This window comes from Myxocyprinus asiaticus, chromosome 2 (assembly GCF_019703515.2).
Source record: "Myxocyprinus asiaticus isolate MX2 ecotype Aquarium Trade chromosome 2, UBuf_Myxa_2, whole genome shotgun sequence".
NCBI lineage: Eukaryota > Metazoa > Chordata > Actinopteri > Cypriniformes > Catostomidae > Myxocyprinus > Myxocyprinus asiaticus.
In genome coordinates, this window is record NC_059345.1 from 56,403,582 (window position 1) to 56,424,984 (window position 21,403).

Genomic DNA, 21,403 nt, shown 5'->3' on the forward strand with positions numbered 1-21,403 from the left:
AGAGACGCAGACGTGTTTTTTATCTGTGGGTGCGGTGACAGAGTGTGCTGCTTTGTGTATGAGTCTGGGACTACTAGTTAGTGTGTGTGTGTGTGTGTGTGTGTGTGTGTGTGTGTGTGTGAGAGAGAGAGAGAGAGAGAGAGAGAGAGAGAGAGAGAGAGAGAGAGAGAGTTAAGCAGCTGTCTTGTGTAGCGTCAGGCATGCCACCATGTAGATGAGGTTTCATCTTAGCATCTCTTTGTCTCATCAGATTGTTTTCAGTTTTATTTCTCTCTATCATTTCTGTCTGCGTATCAGAATTCTATTCATTTCTATATCCATTTCTCACCATTTTTTACACTTATCCTTCAAATTATACACACACAGAAACATGCACACACACAAACCTGCTTTTCCAGCGTTTTCAGTCAGGTAGTCCTGCAAGAAACAGTGATCCGGCTCCTCGTTTTCTCAAAAGAGAAACAAGACCCTCTTTCTCTCTCTTTCGGACTCCGGTCCTCTTCCCTCCCTCTCTGTATTTCTCTCTCACTTCGTTCAACACTGTCACTCTTACCAGCTGTGCACCACTGAATCTCTTCAGAGGACAAACCCCTCTTTTTCATCCCTCTTTCTTTCTCCCTGCCACAGTTGATTGAAATTTAAGTCATATTTAATCCCACCATCCAGGTATCCAGAGCACGACAGAAAGAAAAAGAGAAATGACAGAAAACAAGAGAGAAAAATCTTTGTAGTGGTGGATATTTTTAGCAGTACCCTTTTGTACTTCTCTCATTTGCTTCTAGTTGGACTGGCTCTGCTTTTCTCCTTTTCGCATTCATTGCTTTCTTCTTTTTGTTTTGTTTTTCTTTTCTTCTCTCGCAAGCAGGTGAGATGTCTGTGTGTGCGAGCCACCGACCAACTGAGGAACGAGTGTCGGCTACATGCACTGATACACAGAAAGAGAGAGAGAGGGAGGGAGGGTGCTAAAAGAGACAGAAATAGAGAGATGGACAGCCTCCAGCAATATTGGCTGAGTGTGATGGTTGGGGTAGTGAGGGAAACGATAGAGGAAGAGATGATAGAGCAGCAAAAGGAAGAACTAAGTTAGAAGATATGGTTGGAAGAGAGAGATAGGAGAGGGAAGAGATAAAGATGTGCTTCAAACACAGAGGAGAGGGTTGATACTGCCCACTCTGAGCCGCTTGTATTGCTGCCTGCTGTTAATAAGACAGCACAAATAAGATCTTTAGTCTTAAACACTATTCTATCATATGGCTTTATAAAATTCATATATGACATGCACTAAAGCATTTTACAGTATGTTGACCTAGTAATATTTCAGCGCATTTTTTATTTGAATGATTGTGTACATTCTTTTCTCTGTGTGTGTGTGCGTGTGTGTGTGTGTGTATGTGTGTGTGTGGGTGGGTTTGGGTGGTTTATGAGGAAATTTTTTTAGGTTACAAACTGGTCATTACAAGGGTGTTATGCTATAAATGTGGTTTATGAGGACATTTCTAGTGCCCCCATAATTCAAGTTGCTTAAACATACTAAACAATGTTTATTTGAAAATGTAAAAATGCAGAACGTTTTTTGTGAGGGTTAGGTTTAGGGGTAGGGTTAGGGGATAGAATCTATAGTTCGTACAGTATAAAAATCATTATGTCTATGGAGAGTCCTCATAAGGATAGCTGCACCAACATGTGTGTGTGTGTGTGTGTGTGTGTGCGTGTGTGTGTGTGTGTGTGTGTGTGTGTGTGATATTTGTGTGCATCCACGAAAGAAAGGAAACGAGAGAGTGAGACGGACAGTGTATGTGTGCGAACAGGTGTGTGTCTGTGTGTAATTTATCTAGCTGTACCATCATTGGGCACCTCTCTCCATCTCTGGCTGCTATATTTGTCTTGTCTTATTAGTTATTATTGGAATAGATGAGTTATGAACAGCTTTCAAATTTACCCAGTAAGGCAAACACACAGAGAGCAAGAGAGAGATGGTGAGAATATGTAATGGTATTATCTTAAGGGAGAGTGTTTTGGCTTGTTTATTTCCAGAATGATATCTAGAATGGTGGCCACATTCCAAAAAACACAAACCAATCACCACACTCAAACACATTCACATTTTCACAAACACACCTCACCAAACAACAGACACATTCACATATTAAACTGAGTCCAGACTACTAATTTATATACACCGATCAGCAACAACATTAAAACCACCTGCCTAATAGTGTGTAGGTCCCCTCTCGTGCCGCCAAAACAGCGCCAACCCGTATCTTGGAATAGCATTCTGAGATGATATTCTTCTCACCACAATTGTACAGAGTGGTTATCTGAGTTACTGTAGACTTTGTTCAAACCAATCTGGCCATTCTCTGTTGACCTCTCTCATTAACAAGGCATATCCATCCGCTGAACTGCCGCTCACTGGATTTTTTTTGTTGTTGGCACCATTCAGAGTAAATTCTAGAGACTGTTGTGTGTGAAAATCCCAGGAGATCAGCAGTTACAGAAATACTCAAACCAGCCTGTCTGGCACCAACAATCATCCATGCGATTATCTAATCAGCCAATCATGTGGCAGCAGTGCAGTGCATAAAATCATGCAGATACAGGTCAGGAGCTTCAGTTAATGTTCACATCAACCATCAGAATGGGGAAAAATGTGATCTCAGTGATTTTGGCCTTGGCATGATTGTTGGTGCCAGATGGGCTGGTTTGAGTATTTCTGTAACTGCAGATCTCCTGGGATTTTCATGCACAACAGTCTCTAGAATTTACTCAGAATGATGCCAAAAGCAAAAAAACATCCAGTGAGCGGCAGTTCTGTGTGTGTGTGTTGGGGGGGGCAGGTTTAAGTGATTTACAAGGACTTTTTTAGGTTACAAACTGGTAATTACAAGGGTATTATGCTATAAATGTGGTTTATGAGGACATGTCTAGTGTCCTCATAATTCAAATTGCTTAAAAAACATACTAAACGATGTTTTATTGAAAATGTAAAAATGCAGAAAGTTTTTTGTGTGGGTTAGGTTTAGGGGTAGGGTTAGGTTAGGGGATAGAATCTATAGTTTGTACAGTATAAAAATCATTATGTCTATGGAGAGTCCTCATAATGATAGCTGCACCAACATGTGTGTGTGTGGGGGGGGCGGGGTTAGGTGGTTTACGAGGACATTTTTAACTGATAATTACAAGGGTATTATGATATAAATGTGATGACATAATTCAGATTTCTTAAAAAACATACTAAATGATGTTTTTTTGAAAATGTAAAAATGCAGAAACTGTTTTTGTGAGGGTTAGGTTTAGAGGATAGAATCAATATTCGTACAGTATAAAAATCATTATGTCTATGGAGAGTCTTCATAAGGAAAGGCGCGCCAACGTGTGTGTGTGTGTGTGTGTGTGTGTGTGTGTGTGTGTGTACATTTGTTAGTGTCGCAGAGGACTGTTCAGATGTGACAGAACTCATTTGTTCAGTTGATTACACACAGCATACCTTCCTCATCTCTGGACTATAAATTTATTTTTCTTATAAACCGATATATAGGGGAAACTGGGTCTAGTTGTCACACAGGGAAGGGCTAAATCTCAATAACGAAATGATTTGGACAGTGGCATAGGTTTCATTTGAACTTTGGGAGGGGACACTGATGGGACATAGCATATTAACATGGGCTGTTTTCTTAAATATTGCATATAAATGCTGCATTAGGACTTTGTTATTTAATGGTTATTTTTTTAAATAAAGTGAACACTTAAAATTACTGTACTGTATAGTGTCATAACACTATAAAAATATTTTCATAGAACTGTCCATAATTATAGTGTTATTACAGTGGTGTTCTAATATGTATCACTGACTGTATTACCTTATTAACAAGGCTTTTTAATTCTATCAATCTTTTAAACAAACATATAATGCATCACCCATGGCAAAAGTGGTAAAATTATTCATAAAGCTGTTTTAGTTTTTTTACATTAGGGTTATTTAACCTATCCTGGTATTTGTCATGATAATATTAATAAGTAAATTGTAGCATTTGGTGACATTATATTTTGTGATTTATCATACCTGATTAATTTACTATAACCACTACATCCATCCCACTTGCACTTCGGGCCTCTAGTGGGTGAGGAGGCTTTTCAAACAGATAGAATAACAGAATAAGTGATGGGCAAGGATACTTAGTGTAGGGAGCGATAGTGTTTGCTTACTTACTAGGACATTTTGTTTTAAATGAGAGAAGCAAACAGTCACGGAATTTAGCGCCAGACCGAACTGATGCGGACTGAAGCGAGATAAATGCCTGTCTGTGCAGGTCAATGGTGCGAGGATCCGCCTCTGCAATTTCGGTTGCACTTTTGATTCGAGCCCCCATTAATTTCCGACCCTGGTCTTAACACTTTTAAGAAATGATCTAAAAACATTTTCATATGCCTAATGCATGCTCTGAGTAGCCTACGTGTAACACTAGAGAAAAGAGATGCACAACAGGGACAAATACATGATTGGGGGGGGACAATTCACCCCCTTCTCAGCATTGAGAGGGACGTGTACCCCCAGTCTCACCTAATTGTATGCCAGTGGATTTGGAGTTATAAGTCCAATTGAGCAAATGGGTGTTTTCTCTAGTCGAGACTTTGCTTGTTGGTTTTAAACACCTAGTTCAAAAATCTCTTATATTCCAGATTCAAAACAAGTTAAAGGATTAGTTCACCCTAATCCTTTAGGGTGACTGGGCATTAAAATGCATCTATTCTTCCACAAACTTTTCAGACATGTTTGTAAAATCTGTTCCCTCGTTTGTGTGCAGCTATGTTGTGTTTCCTGTTGTTAATATTGCTGGTAGTCCTGTTGAAGCGAAACAAAACAAGTTTTCACTTAAACACACCTTCTTGCGCGTGCTGCATAACTACTGTTGTTGTCATGCAAAGAGCTCTAAAGCTCACATGCAGACTCATGAACACGCACAAGAGAATAATGGTCAGTGAACATTTTCACTAAATAATACATTAGATTTTGGTTTGTTTCACACCAAACCTTATCGTATGCATTTATAACAATCATGAGCCTCGTGGAATAATTGATTAGACTTATGAATTATACTTTTGTGTCCTTTTGAAGCTTGAAGAGGTGGTCACCATAAACTACCACTGAATGACATCACTGAGAACAAATTTTTTCACAGTTTCTCCCTTTGTGTTAAGAAAAAGAAAGGTAGTCATATAGGGTTATAACAACACAGGGGTGAGAAAACAATGACTGAATTTACATTTTTTGGGTGAACTAATCCTTTAAGCTCAATCTACAGCATTTGTGGCATAATGTTGATTACCACAGATAATAATTTCGACTTGTCCCTCATCTTATCGTCATGGCAACAAAGTTGTAAAATATACTATAACTTTACAAAGAAAAGGTTAGTGATTATATATATAAAGTCATGTTAACATGCATATTGTTTATGTCTTGTGACTATACCTTTAAAATTGTGAGTATTTTAACATTTACTGGTTGGCCCCATTCACATCCATTGTAAGTGCCTCACTGTAACCAAGATTTTTTCTTTTTTAAAGAAAAGGAGGGGCCACATAACCATAAATGGTAAAATGCCACAAATGCAGTCGACTGGTCTTAAGTTTTATTGAACCTGGAATATTCCTTAAAATTTGAATATTTTTTGTGAATTGCAACCTTCAAAGCAAACTTTTACTATCATCATATTTTTGTTATAGATTTTGGGTAAACAAGCAAACATATAAAACCACACTGGCATACATTCAGGCAAACTATATTATGAAGTAGACTGCGATCTATATTATGAAGCCGGTCAACATGTGTTCAGTTAACAGTATATTTTTTTCCTGGGCAAAGCAGGAAAAATGTTCCATAGCTTTCTTTGTATCTAAGACTTTAAGGTATGTGACTTTTCAAGAAACTGACTTTCAAAAATAAACCTGCCCTGAGAAATATGCATTGAAGTAAAAAGTATGACAACTAGATCTGATCTTCTCCTTTATATTAGCTAGATGGATTAGTTGGCTGATATTTAGCCATTTTGAGATAGTCTGCATTGGCCGATAATCATGCACACTTGGCTGGTTAACAGAAGGGTTAGCTACCCCTTGTTCATGACTGTTTTTCAGTATTTTGGAGTTAATTTGCATATACTTTTAATCAACTGGTCCCAAGGTCAGTTTTAGTTGGATGTAAGTCAGTTCCCCTCAAAATACATGTGTCCTTCAGGTGTAGATCATCACTTTAACTATGAATGTTTCTCCCAAGTTTGACAACCAGGTGTCCAAATACATTGTCTTAATTTCTAACAGAATGTAAGAATTTGTAATAGTTGCTTTAAAATTGTGCTTTTGGTATCTTTCTTTAAAATAAATGACTCTTTGTTTGTTATTTTGGAATAACATTCATACGGTTTAAAATGTGGCTTTAATTGTCCAAACACTTTTAGGAGCCACTGTGTCAGTATCATATTAGACCATTGAAAAGAACATATTAGCCGACTGTTTATTTCTTGGGCTGGGCGGTATAGCAATATATATCATGGTGACAGTATAAAGTGTAAGTCAGTAGAGATTTTTCTATACCGTCTACATCGCAGTATGTAAATATATGTGTGCATGACTTTCCACCAGGCTGCACACGAGACTGATAGTAAGTGAGATGAACAAACATGGAGAAAGATGTTCACAGAGAACGTAGGACCACTCTGAAACCAGTCAAATGCAGGAGGAATATATTGTTGCATTAAAAGGTGCCATTTTCTCACTTTCTTGGATGATAGTGCTCTTTCTGACACGTGCGGGGGAGAGAGAGAGAGAGAGAGAGAGAGAGAAGCTCAAGTTGTAATCACTTTATGTTCAGAGAGAAAATGAGGAAGAGCTTGTTAATAAAACGCTGCATTCTCCGTGGTGTGAACTGACCCTCCGCCATAAGTCCCACTGCCGTTAGCTAATGTTGCTGACGCCATCAAGCTTTCCTACCAACATCTGTTCCTCTGCAAACACAGTGTGAAGACCTGAGGACTGGGTGATATGCTCAGTTTTTTTAGTTATGGTGAGAATCCTGGCAGCGGCATTCTGAATGAGCTGAAGATATCTAATGGTCTTTTGGGGAAGGCCAGTGAGGAGTCTATTGCAGTAGTCCACACTGCTGGTGATGAATGCATGAACAAGTGTCTCTAAGTCTTGGCTGGATATGAAACATCTATTTCTTGCTATATTTTTGAGATGGTAACTCAGTAGTGCCCTGATTTAGTTTATTGATTTGACATAAGTTTTGTCTCTAAAATGACACCAAGATTCCTTACTTGAATTTTTGTCTTTAGAACCCTGGAGTCAAAGTATGTGTTCACCTTGAGAATTTCATCTTGTTGCCATATACAATGACTTCTGTTTTGTCTTTGTTTAACTGAAGGAGGTTTTGACACATCCAACTGTTAATTTCATCAATGCACATGCACAGAAAGTCTATGTTGTTGTAGTCTCTGGGAGTCTCTGCATAGTTGGTAAGCAATTTGGTTCTTTTTCATAATTTGGCTTAGTTGGAGCATTAACAGGAGTGGTGCAAGAATTGAACCTCAACACATTATAGATTTCCACTCAGATTAATAGTTGCCTATGTTTACATAGTAACCCCTCCCTTTTAGATATGACTTGAACCATTCCAGAGAGCCTTACCCAGTTTTCCAGTCTGTCTAGAAGTATATTGTAGTCAACAGTAATACCAGCACCGTTTTTATTTTTTATTTTTTATTTTTTTATATTTGTTTTGCCTGAATCAGTTGTATTTAGTTAAATATATCGAGTATCTTTATGATGAACGTCTCTGTGCTTTGATGTGGTCGAAAACCAGACAGGAAATTGTCCAAGTAGCTGTTTGAGTTTAAGAATTTGTTATGATCATTGAAATCACCTTTTCAATGATCTTGCCTCTGAAAGGAAGATTTGAAATTGGTCTGTAGTTGTTTAATATGGTGTCATCTGGATTACTCTTTTTTTTTTTTTTAGTAGGGGATTAACAACTGCAGTTTTCAGGGACTGAAAACTGTCGAGACAGTTAAACATATTTTTGATAAATGATGTGGGGAGTGTGTCAAGACAGCAGGTCGACGTTTTAAGATGCTGTACTGTTTATTCTAGGGTTTTGCTTGTCCATTGCTTTAAATTCAGACATAGTGACACATTTATTATGGCCTCAACTTGTTGCATTTTCTGTCAGAGCGCATTTCACAGGGAGCCTGTGTTGGGGGTCAGTAAGTATCTCTACAGTAGCACAAAGAATGCGGGTGTTGTTTATGTTGCTGTTTATAATGTTCTAGAAGAAAATCAGTCTAGCTGTGCCTAGTTCAACACTGAAAGCATATTGTGATACATACCGATAGCATGATATAAAATTACTCAAACCATGATATAGAATTTTGGTAATATCACCCACCCCTATTTCACACTATGCAGAAGGGCCCCACATCCCCACCTTACTTTAGTCATGTGGGTTTGTGTGAGAATGCAAAGCATTTTGTGTTCCAGTGTATTTAGTTCCTCCCCCATCCTCGCACACATTTAGTCATAATGCATTCACACCATTGCCTTAACACATAAAAATAAAAAACAATGAAGTTAATCACAGAGATAGTGTCATGCTCACCATCAAACTCTTCCTTGTTTTGCCTCATGCACACAAACTCAAAAAGGCATATAGCTGTCATGTTCAGCACCATGGACAGCGAATGAAAGTAGGCAGTCAGTCCCTGGTATTAATGCAGCGTTTTCTTTGCAGTGAAAGTCTGTGCCATACGTCTTGACAGAAATGTTGATCACTGTTTACTATCTCTGCTAACACGCTTTAGCAGTTTAGTAGAACAAGAGGGAGAGAGTGTGACAGATGAATAGATGGAAAGACAGATTACTTGACAGGCCTTCATTCAAGCACTAATGGCTTCACACATTTAGGAAGATTCTGTGTGTATGTGTGCTTTTAATTGGGTATTTTTATTTCTTTATTTATATATTTATTATGACCGTTTGTTTTTTGAACAGATGTTAATTACTCTGACACGACTACACTTTACTTTGTCACATCCTGCTAGAAGAAAAAAACAGATAAAGGCCTTTCAATAAACTGTCTCAGACCTTTATTTCGCATGGATTTCTATGCATTTGTGGTATTTTGTTTATTTGTGTGTGACTCTTTTCTCAAATAAAGATATTGCAGAAATTCACAGACTTCCTATTTGCAAAAAGCAAATTTTTGCTACAGGGCTGTTTGGAAGATTGAAGTGTTTAACAAAAATTCTGTTTATATAACATTAGAGAGAGGGAGAGTAATGGAGTATGTGTAAATTGTTTCTGTGTCAGATGGGTCAGATCTCTGTCTGATGCTGCTTAGTTTGTTATTTTTCTCTCTAGCATCTGCCAGTTTTGCTTTCTGATCACAGAACAGATGCATGCACAGCTGGACGTCGCAAGTTAATATCTAATATCTAGAGCCATATCACTAGTATTCCTTAATTTTCAGGAGATTACAACATGTTCAAGTTTTGTTGTAATTATTTCTGTCTTTTTAGGGGCCAAGCACTGAAAGTGTGTAGGCAGCCATTGTATTCATTAGTGTTCTTCTTATTATTTTTTTTATGCTTCTTCTTCTTCCGCAATTGAAGTCTATAGCAGCCCATAGAACTTTACATAGGAAAGTTATGAAATTTGGCACACTGATAGAGGACACTCTCAACTATAATTTGGGGTTTCTAACTCAAACGTACAAGTGCCACCAACTGTTCAAAGTTTCACTTATGTTTATGATTCTAACTTTTATAACTTTTGAACAAAAAGGCCTCAAAAGGAGTTAAAATTATTTTTTTCCTCTGATTCCTTGGCTCATGCCGAGTCGAATGCATACTACGGTTTCAATTTTCCGCCAGACTAGATTTTCCACCATTTGAAAAAAAACAACTTTTTAGAACTCTTCCTAGACCATATGTTCGAATTGCACAGAATTTCTTGTGTATCATGTAGAGACACTGGGAACAAAAAGATATCAAAAGCTTTTTGATAGATTAAACTATTTTCAAATAACGCTTCAATGAATTAGATGGCGAGCATGGCAAAATGGACTTGAGGCTGTATCTTTGCAACGCTTTGGTGTATTCACACGAAACTTGGTATATGTCATAGCCATCATGACTTGAGGGTACCTGTAGACCTGTTGCGCCATGTCTCACTGTTTCTTCAGCATCTTGCGCATGACCGGCGCTGGTTAAACACCATGTCAAGTTAAAAAGAACTTAACATTTTCAAAAATTCATGTCGAGACACCTGCGCTCTGTTTTATTCATTGCGTTGCATATTGTTGTCTTTAGTGCAGCTGTCACAAAGATTCAATGTTCTGAACAAGTTCAGGCTATAAAGAGGGGACTGTTGCATTGTTTCATATTATTCCAGATTGTTCTGCACCAAGCACAGTTTCAGCACATAAACGTTAAGTCAATGCTTTTTTTCCCTTCTGCTCTAGTGTACTGAGGGGCTGTCGTGCCTTTTTAAAACTATATGTTTACTGTTTCAATACTGTTACAAATGTTGCATATATGCTTACATAAAATTTAACCTACTGCAACAGTACTTGTTAGGAGAAGAAATTATAAAGATAGTGAGCGATGTCAGGTTCGGGTCAGGTTTGGGTTTATAATCTGATGGTATCGTTCGGGCCGGGTAGGGTCGGGCCACATGGTCTCAGGTACAGGATGGATTCGGGTTTCATTTTAAGGCCCATGCAGACCTCTAATTTCCGTATTGTTACGAAACTTGGTATGCATTATGCCCTGAGGGTACCTATAAAGTTTTGGGCCAGTGTCACTTTGTGGTCAAAAGTTAAAATGAAATGATTAATCCTCCTATTGCGTTCGGGTCATTTTTGACCCAGTAGAGGTCAATCATAATTTTTAAATACTACATAGTTTTTCGTACGGGAACCAAACTTTGTAACTGTCAAGACTACCAAAATGAACATAATTATTTTCTAATTTTTAGAATAAATTATTTAAGAGATATAACCATTTTTATAAAATTGTTACATCTTTTGCATTCCTGGTAAATTTCAGGGATGTAAAAAGTACTCAGAAATTATACTTAAGTATGGATACTGAGAGAAAACTTTACTCAATTAAGTCCAAGTATCTAGCCAAAAACATACTTCAGTGAAAGTATTCAAATTAACTTTTTCCTAGCTAGAATGAAATCAAGAGAGGAGAATGTGTGTGAGAGGATGTTGTTAAATTCGATTTGTTTGTTAAGTCGCCTTTTTACTGTGTCTGACGACTGTTATATTTCTCCCTCAGTGGCATTCGCAACTTGGTCTTATGCTGCCTTCAAGTGAACATAGGAAGCTCGCACCTCCGGCATTTGTTACAATGACATATCATGCATTCAAGTGGGAAACTAAATACAGAAGAAGCCAAAGTCAAACAAATACACAATGAATGATGGCAAAAGCTCATTTTCTGTTGTACCAGTGATTAAAAATAAATATATACACTTGCATCAGTCATTCACCACATATAAAGTATGTTTTAAAAATGCATGGTATCTAACAAATTATTAATTAATTTGCTTAAAACAAGTCACGAAAGGTGAGTCAGTAGTTGACTGTCATATATAAAAAATAAATATTATTAAAATAAAGTAGTCTACAGAAGTTGAAATATTTTTGCAAAATCATTAGTTTTCATCATCTTTCCTGTTGACACACCCCTTCCAACATCCCATCTCGGCAACTCATGTATCATCTAAAATTCAGAGTTTCCAACTCGTAAGTATGACTTTGCTTGATCGTTCATGTGCTAGGAACTCGTAAGTACGATATTTTCAACTCCACTTGAAGGGCACAATAGAATCATGTTACAATAACTAAATTTTTTGCTAAATGATTTTTATGTGGCCTGTTGTATGTAACACTGCAATTTTCAGGTGGAATGAACACTAGAGGCACTAAAACAACAATGACTTTTATCCATTTCACTCAAATCACAAGTAAAACATCAGATTATCAGTTCATAAAGACTTACTTTTCACCCTGTTCCTCACACAATGCTATCATATGACATATAAACACATTTACTATAGTGCATGAATAATTTTAATGTTTGCATTACATAACTAACTACATTTTTAAGCAAATTGCATGGTATTTCAACTGATAGAGTGTTGCATATGCAAAACAAAGGACTGGGGTACTAGTATTGAAGAGCACACGAGTTGACACATGAGCCAAAAGTGTCATAGAAGCACCACAAGATTATGTGGTTGCTTCAAAAATTAGCTTTTTCTGAACTGGCCAGGTTTCCCGAAGCACTAAGTAAACATTAGCAGCACTTAAGAAGTATTTAATCTCGATGGCACATTTCCCAAAAGCATTGTTATCTAAGTAGTTAGTAAAAATATTTGTAAATAAACAGGAGCTTTAAACTGCTCTTAAGTCCATTAAGTACAACTTAAACATATTTCTGGCATCTTTCACAGTTTATCAAAGACAATGTGACCTTTAATAAATTGTATTAATATATTTTGATCTTTGGAAAGCCATTGTAAACTATTTCAGAGGATAACAAAGTGTTGAAAAAATCACTATGAAATCAATATAGGCAGTCTCCGCTGTCTGCGCATGGTGTAATAGGTCTAAATTTACAAACGTTATTAGCCTTCTTTGATAAGCATAATTGTAATGGCAATAGAAAGACGACATGTTCTTATTAAACAGATTATTTAAGAAGACATATGCGATTAATGTGACCACACAGTTTAAAACTTAAATAAATATGCCTTAATAAATAATTAAAACATGGTTAACAGAGGAGATTAGAGCAAGAGTGTGCAATGAGAGATTCCCTCACTCACTCTCTCTCTCTCTCTCTCTCTTCATCCTCCTCCTCTTCTTTCTTCCTCCAACAGCTGGTTCAAATCGGCTCGCCTATAGTCTTTTTATAAGGCAGTGACAAATTGCATGACGCATACTGGCAGTAAGGCTACAAGTACACAGTACCTTGAACGCTAACCAGATGATCTATTAATATTAAGATAGGTCTATGAGTAGTTCAGTACTGATGCCCGCCATTTTAGTCCTGTTCTGTGTGCATTTATTGTTTCCAGCCAAAAATCTTTAGGCTACGTGAGAGCCCCTGTCAACTTCGGCCATCTGGAGGAGGAGAAGAATGGCTTCTGTTCCCAAGTCTCTTCCCATGTCCAAGACCACGGAGGTCACTCCTGAGTCTCTGCCCATGCGCACGACCACGGAGGTTGTTCTCAAGTCTCTTCCCGTGTACACGACCACGGAGGTCGTTTCCCAGTCTCTACCCATGTTCACGACCACGGAGGTCGTTCCCGAGTCTCTGCCCATGCCCATGACCACAGAGGTCATTCCAGAGTCTCCGCCCATGCCCACGACAACAGAGGTCATTCCCAAGTCTCTGCCCATGCCCACAGAGGTCGTTCCCGAGTCTCTGTCCATGCCCACAACCATGGAGGTTGTTCCCAAGTCTCTGCCCATACCCATGACCACAGAAGTCATTCCTGAGTCTCTGCCCATGCCCACGACCACAGAGGTCGTTCCCAAGTCTCTGCCAGTGTTCACAACCATAGAGGTCATTCCCGAGTCTCTGCCCGTGCCCACGACCACAGAAGTCGTTCCCGAGTCTCTGCCTGTGCCCACGACCACAGAGGTCGTTCCCAAGTCTCTTCCCATGTACAAGACCACAGAGGTCGTCTCTGAGTCTCAGTCAGTGTTTACGACCACAGAGGTCATTCCCGAGTCTCTGCCAGTGTTCATGTCCACAGAGGTCATTCCCGAGTCTCTGCCCATGCCCGTGACCACAGAGGTCATTCCCGAGTCTCCGCCCATGCCCACAACCACAGAGGTCGTTCCTGAGTCTCTGCCCATGCCCATGACCATGGAGGTTGTTCCCAAGTCTCTGCCCATGCCCATGACCACAGAAGTCGTTCCCAAGTCTCTGCCCATGCCCACGACCACAGAGGTCGTTCCCAAGTCTCTGCCAGTGTTCACGACCACAGAGGTCATTCCCGAGTCTCTGCTCGTGCCCACGACCACAGAGGTGGTCAATGCCCAATTCCCACTACTTAGTAGGTCCTCATGGTGGCATGGTTACTCACCTCAATCTGGGTGGCGAAGGACAAGTCCCAGTTGCCTCCGCTTCTGAAAACGTCAATCCGTACATCTTATCACATGGCTCCTTGTGCATGACACCACGGAGACTCCGCATGTGGAGGCTCATGCTACTCTCCGCGATCCACGCACAACTTACCACATGCCCCATTGAGAGCGAGAACCACATAATAGCGACCACGAGGAGGTTACCTCATGTGACTCTACCCTCCCTAGCAACCGGGCCAATTTTGGTTGCTTAGGAGACCTGGCTGGAGTCACTCAGCACACCCTGGATTTTAACTCGAATCTCCTGGGGTGGTAGTCAGCGTCAATATTCACTGGAGAATAAGCAGTGGTTCCCCAAAAATCCCCATTTTTTTTCTATAACACGCATTTCACACATTTAGAAACAGTTTTGTGCTAACAAGTTTCTACATAAGGACTACAACTACCATAAGGATGTACGTTTACATGCTTGACAAATTGTTTAAACATTGTAGTCCTTATATATCAACTTTTGTTTTTAAAACCTTTTCAAAATTCAAATTTGAGATATGACTGTTTGTTGTAATGTTGTAAATGTTGTAACCCATGGCAAACAAGCCTTCCATGTTGACCTGCAAATTGACGTCATGACTGAACAGCTCTGTTTAACTGAATTGAATTGATTGGGAATAAGGAAGACCAAAGCATGGAGGAATGCTCCTCTGTGGTAAGACAGTGACATGATTAAAGAAAAAATTATTTAAAGGAAATAAAAAGAGAAGGCCACTGTGAAGTCAACTCTGTTAAATGAGGCCTAAAAAGTAAAGAAAGAGACTGAATTTGAGCCTGCAGGCTTCACAGGAGTGGCATACAATCAAATTATAACAACAGTGACACAGCAAAAAAAAAAAAAGAAAAAAAGAATTCCCCAAAACTCTTCTCCTCTCCAACACATACAGTATTTGTAATTCCAGTACTGCTTTTTTGCCCATTCCCCCTCTAAATCAGTACCTTTCATCCCTCTATCTTCCCTCAATACTTCATCTGTATCATCTTGGACTGCTCTTTTCATAACTGTTCATTAATCCTCACATTAAATCTAAGCAGGAGGAAACTAGGAGGGAAAACTGCATTAAATTCTCCATTTACTCCTCAGCTTTCATTGGAATACTCTGGAGAATCCCCTATTTTCTCTCAAGTTTTTCTGGGTAATTGAGTTTTGATCCCTTTCTATTAAAGTGTGTGGCATTTGTGAGTTGAGGACTTCACTCTGTGTGTGTGTGGGGGGGTTGGGTGGTTTAGGAAATTATTTTAGGTTACAACTGTAATAAGGGTATTATGCTATAATGTGATTATGAGGACATTTCTAGTGTCCCCAATTCAAATCGCTAAAAACATATTAAACAATGTTTTTGAAAATGTAAATGATGAAAGTTTTGTGAGGGTTAGGTTTAGGGGTAGGGTTAGGGAATAGAATCTATAGTTCGTACAGTATAAAAATCATTATGTCTATGGAGATTCCTCATAAGGATAGCCGCACCAACATGTGTGTGTGTGTGTGTGTGTTGGAATATTATCAACATAGCGCCAGTTAGTCAGCGTACTGGAAACTCTGTTTCCACATGATCCTTTTAACATTCTCTTTGACACACATTTTTTTTTCTGTCTCTCCTGTACTACGTTTACACTGTCTCTTTCTGTCTGTCACATAAAAAATACACACAAATTCCCAATCCTGTCTTTTGTGTGTTTTCCTCTCTCTCTCTTTCTGTCTCTGTGTGTGAGTGTCTTGTAGACCAGAGTTAAAGAAGCTACTTTGAAACTTCCCAAGCTACAAGCTACTTATAATTTCTCTGCAGAAAAAAAGAAAAATAATATGTAACAGTAAAAGGATAGGTAAGGAGGAGGTGGGAACCGGCTGAACAGTCAACATAAACATTTAATGAAATAAATGAACTTAAAACAACATAAAACATAAGGACACAGACACACATGCAGCTCGGCCACGTGCATCTCTCTTTTGAACTGGCACGTCCGGCTCCCCTTTATCGCGCTCTCCCACTGATCAACTGATTCAGCGCCGGCCGTGCCCTCATCCTCGTCACACTCCTCCCCTGCCCGATTCAGGTCGGGGAGCCACCAGACTGACTTACTCCCCCCACCTCTGGAGATGCTGCCCTTCCGGCCGTTCTGTCAGCCGGTGATCCATCCCGTCTCCTGTGAACCTGGGGGAGAGATGAGGGGAGGCATGGGAAGAGGGAAGGGCGAGGAGAGACCCACAGAGAGAGCAAGAGAGAGAGGAGAGAGAGAGAAGAACTTGCTCGCCGGCTCCGGACACGCTGTCGCCTGGTCCTCAACCGCTCCTCCGCCCTCTGGCAGACGCCAGCTCGCTCCTCCCCTGGCGGAGCGAGTGTGTGTGTGCAGGCTTGGGGAGTAATGGAATACTTGTAACAGCGTAATCAGGATACACAAATATGTAACTGTAATCCATTAAAAAACTAAACAAAAGATCCTCCTGACATAAAATTATAAAGACCGCTGCTTGCTTTATAGTGGTACAGATATGATCAGATGCACGCTCAAGATCTCTTCTGGTTCTCTCTCGTGACTGACGTGAATCTGGTGCCACTTACTGTCGCAAGCGCAAATAACACCTGTCTGTGGAACACCCTTGATGAAGGGAGTCATGAAAGACATACGGCACTTCCACTTTATCTTCACCTGAAACATTACCATAACGATACAGCGCATATAATAATAATAATAATGATAGTAATATATCTGTACATAAATGTATATAAAATACATGAATGAACATTTCCTGCCGAAAGTTATTTGGTGCACAAGAGGTCTTAATAATACATAAATAATAATAAACCACAGGGGTTTTTCCTGCACCACAGGCAGCAACAAACCCATCACAAGAGAGTCGTGAACAAATTACCCTTTTGAACCAGATCTTTTTCATGAATCACCCAAAAAGAACTGAGGGTTTGAACTCAGGAGCTCAGGATAGCAGTTTGAATCAGATTCACTTTCTCAGCGAATCAGCTGTCAGTGAGCTCACAACTGGGAGCGCAGACATTTCAAAAGAAGGGTCGGGCTTCTTTATAATTTAAAGTCCCGTATTGTGTACCACTTTTTTCGTCTGGTAATTATTGATTGGGATTGGAGTAAACTGCATCTTGGATTTCATTCATTTTGCATTCTAGTAGTCTCTGTGTCTGGACAATCCGGTAACAGTAAAGGAAGACTAAGACTTTTAAAACAATTATATATATATATATATATATATATATATATATATATATATATATATTTATAATCAAGCTTTTGACACTTAGGACAATTGAGGGACTATTACACAAGGTGCAAACATTCATTGATGCTCAAGAAGACAACACACTACTATATGCATACTTAACTTTATGTAAATATCTGTAATGTAGATTCTGAAGAGCAGTACTAAATAAAAAAATTCTCTTATATTTGTATAAATTATGAAAGGGGTGTGAACATTTATGAGACAAAAGGGAATGCAAACTTATCTTCTCAGCTATATATACCATTATTAAACCTCCAATTGTGGGGGCCTGGGTAGCTCAGCAAGTAAAGATGCTGACTACACCTCTGTTAAAGTGCTGCACTTTGTGTCCGTATATTCCTCTGAAACGCATCTGATCAGGGTCACGTGAACATAATGGAGCCTAATTATACACGGGTTCCCTAACACCGACTATTCGACTAGTCGTTCAAACAACAGACTGACTAGTCGATTATGAAAATAGGTAGTTTTGCTCATCTCTAATCCGAACAAACATGTTTTATTACTATAGGACTTTGCAATGCTAAATACGACGGGGAGAGGACATTCTAGGAAAGTGCATTTGATTATTTGAATGGGACAATAAAAACTGATGCTACGCCACTACTCTTTAGAAAAGTAGCTTGTTGTTGAAAAAGATACACTACTTTGAAAACAGCTGGACTGTTATGCTACTGAAAATGTAGTTAAGTTTGAATGTTGCCACTTTTAGTTACAGTAGTTACACCCCAAGAGTGATAAAGACGAACACAAATCCTAGTCTCACGGCCCATTGCATGCTGTAACGGTGTTTGTTGGTGCAGTGAGTGCTGCTTATAGCTGCAGTCTAGGGGTCCATTCAAGTGCAGGAGCTCTGTTATGGCCTGAACCGCTTCTGTCTAAAATGATAATGCCTTTATAGCAGCCATCAGGAAATAACTGAGTGTGCTCAGAGAGTACATATTACAATACATATCCTCCCAAAGCCTTTCAGAGTACTGCACACACTGCCAATGAACTGGACAATTAGGGGCCCCCAATACATATTAATATGTACATGGTAGCGTGTCTCTTCATAGTGTATCAAAATAATGTTTGTGTTCATTGGTAGTTTGCAAATAACTTTAATAACAAAGATGTTTACATTTAAAAGAATGTGTGAATGCATAAATGTGAAGGTTATCCTGTGACAGTCAATTGATTATCTAAAGTTCTCTCTCTGTGTCTCTCTTTCTTTTTCAGACTAATATCCCCTTCCTACAGAATGTATTGAGCAATAGCCAGTTCCTGTACCACACAGTAGACACCCAGTTTATTGATGAGAACCAGGAGTTGTTCATCCTCAAACCAACACTGAACAGAGCTCAGAAACTCCTGCACTATTTGGGTCAGTGTGTGTGCATTCATCATTGTGTTTGCACCTGTGATGGCCTAATATGTGTGTGTGAGTGCATTTGTGTTTAAACATCTGCTGGTATTCTCTACAGGTCACGTAATGGTAAATGGACCCATGACTCCTATCCCAGTGAAAGCCAAACCTTCATCCGTCGATCCAGTTGTTCCTCCTGTTCCACTGGGTATGACAAAGATGCAAACACACGCACACACACGCACACACACACACATTACTGTGCTTATGGACACACATGCTGCATCTTAAATATGCCACAACAGTTTTAGTGCAAGCACAGGATTCATACTCTAGCTACCCTTGGTAGCTACCCTAAACATTAGCATCACTCCTCTCCCCCTCTTTCTCTCTCTCTCTCTCTCTCTCTTTCTCTGTGTGTGTGATAATGCAGCTTTAATCCTTCCAGTCTCTCTGCCAAATCAAAGAGGGATCCGGCCACATTAGAAATCTCATTACAGGGGTTTAGGTGTGTGTGAGCTGCATACTGCACTCCCTCTGTGTGTGGATGTGTGTGTTTGAATTAGAGAGTGTTAGAGACTGAGAGTGTGAATGCATATGTGTGAGCATTTAATTTAGCCAATTTTCTCCTATTCTTATTGGCATACCTTCTTTGTTGATTGCTGCACATTATCTGTTGCAAAATAATGTGTGTGTGACTCCCAAAGGAACCCTGATTGACAGTGTGTGTGTATATAGCACTCTTTGTACTGGATTAGTTTTCCAAACAACGTTTGAGTGAACATAGGACAATTCCATGTACTAATTTGGACGGGATTCAGATCTCTGTATTTATTACAGAGGTAGGAGTGTCTGTTGTCTGGATGTGAGCGTCATGGAAGGTCATGTGCTCTGAATGCGTGCCTCACAAAACCAATTGAAATAAACAAGACATATGTGATATAATTATAACATTATTAATTCGCTTGAGGTGAAGATCATACCTGATCTTCTATTACAGTGGCCATTCTGTGCAGTCCATGATCAGACTCTTCTTATTAATAAAATGTTCTTTTAATGTCAGATGGGAAGCCAGAAGTACTTATAGCATCTACTGTTATTTTACCCGTAAAATTGTCAAAAGGTCTAAGGCCATATTTAACATCCACATTAATCCGGATACATTTAAAAATGTCCACATTGCTGTTTTCAAACGTTTTCCAAATGTTGCTCATCCAAAACGGATGAAAACTCTTAAATCCCCTGACTGCACATGTGAAAAATCGCCGTTCCATGTACAGTCTCAAACTCAATTGTCTTCGTGTTCTGTCATCGGACAGCAATTCCAAGTAAACTTCCCGTCGTCTTTGAAGGAATGAAATGTGAAGGTTGTACAAAGTAATGTTTATCTTTAACAATGCTATCAAAGAGGAAAGCAGGCACAACAACTTCGCTTCAACATGGTCTGCATCTTGATTATTTTGGGTTGAATGGATCACATGACTGCATCACCTGACAAAAATACATAATTGTTTTCAGATATCTCCATTTTCCCTCTCCACAGTACAACATGGGAGAGTGTTTTCGAAAAGCCCAGTTTTCACTGTCAAAAACGTTGTCTCAGTGTGAACAGAATGCCAAAATGTAGAGAAGAAGGATGCATTTACCCCATTTTGTATGGTCTCACACGATGTTGTTCGCATAAACTCGTATGACTTCATCACGTGCAAATTTCCGGATGTCTAATGCGGAAGTAAGCACGAGTTTCACGCACGAGGCGTTAAGGACATACTTATTAATATTATGCCCTTACCCAAACCCCTTATCTAAACTTAACCAATCAGTAGAGTGTGTAAACATGATAGGAAGCTGTTGTGTGTGACAGAAGCAAATAATTGTCACGTATTAGATGGAAATGATGTCCAGCGACGTCACTGGCTGTAGTGAAAGTCATAGGAATTCAAACGGGTGCAGTTGCACAATAACGTATGAATTAGCCAAATTTAGAAAAGTCGTACAAATCCTGACGATTCCACCGTGAGAGTGTGTTGGTAGGTATTGTAATTCTATAGGTTGTAGTTTGTCGAACAAGTTGAGGTGTAAAAAAAAAAAAAAACCTAATGGAGCAAATGTGTGTTATGTGTGTACAGTATGTAGGTGTGAGTGCCGAATGGGTCTTTCATGGAATATAAAATGAGTGTGTCTATGTAAGTAGGTCACATCTGTGGCAGGTGTTTTCCAAGCCTCATGAGATGTTTTTCAGCATTGTGTGTGTTGCATTTGCGTTTCAGACACACAATAGCGATAAATAGGCTTTGGCCTTCATCTCTCCTTTCATATGGCTGCCAGCTTTCCATATACAGAAATTCCCTCTGCAGCAAACCCCAGCACATACATTTAAAACTCATATGTGGGTGTATTTGTGCGTCTTGAAATATGCAAATCTATGCATCGATGTCTTATTTACTGAATTTCTATCATATGTCACCCCCATCCTCTTTCTTATATTCTCTTATCAAGAAGTGTGATTTTAGCTATGTTTGTGATTTTATTTTCTTGTCTGATTATTGTAAACTAGGGGCCCACTAACCAATTTTTCCACCTATTC

At 39.2% G+C, this 21,403-nt stretch overlaps 2 protein-coding genes across 8 annotated transcripts in view; one reads left to right on the plus strand and one right to left on the minus strand.

The window, feature by feature from the left end:
- The window catches only part of LOC127416526 (leucine-rich repeat and fibronectin type-III domain-containing protein 4-like), a 73,589-nt gene extending 72,700 nt beyond the window's left edge, over positions 1–889 (minus strand). For 5 of the 6 annotated variants that reach the window (XR_007893146.1, XM_051655989.1, XM_051655981.1 and 2 more), the window contains exon 1: positions 387–889. The gene's annotated coding sequence lies outside the window, so the exon portion shown is untranslated. The remainder of the gene's footprint in view (positions 1–386) is intronic. The other variant, XM_051655963.1, reaches the window with a different exon arrangement.
- LOC127416517 (pyruvate carboxylase, mitochondrial-like) overlaps positions 1–21,403 on the plus strand; it is a 321,324-nt gene that overhangs the window by 238,432 nt on the left and 61,489 nt on the right. For both annotated transcript variants that reach the window (XM_051655945.1, XM_051655953.1), the window contains exons 11-12: positions 18,690–18,834; positions 18,935–19,024. In XM_051655945.1, coding sequence (XP_051511905.1) covers positions 18,690–18,834; positions 18,935–19,024 — 235 coding nt within the window. The remainder of the gene's footprint in view (positions 1–18,689; positions 18,835–18,934; positions 19,025–21,403) is intronic.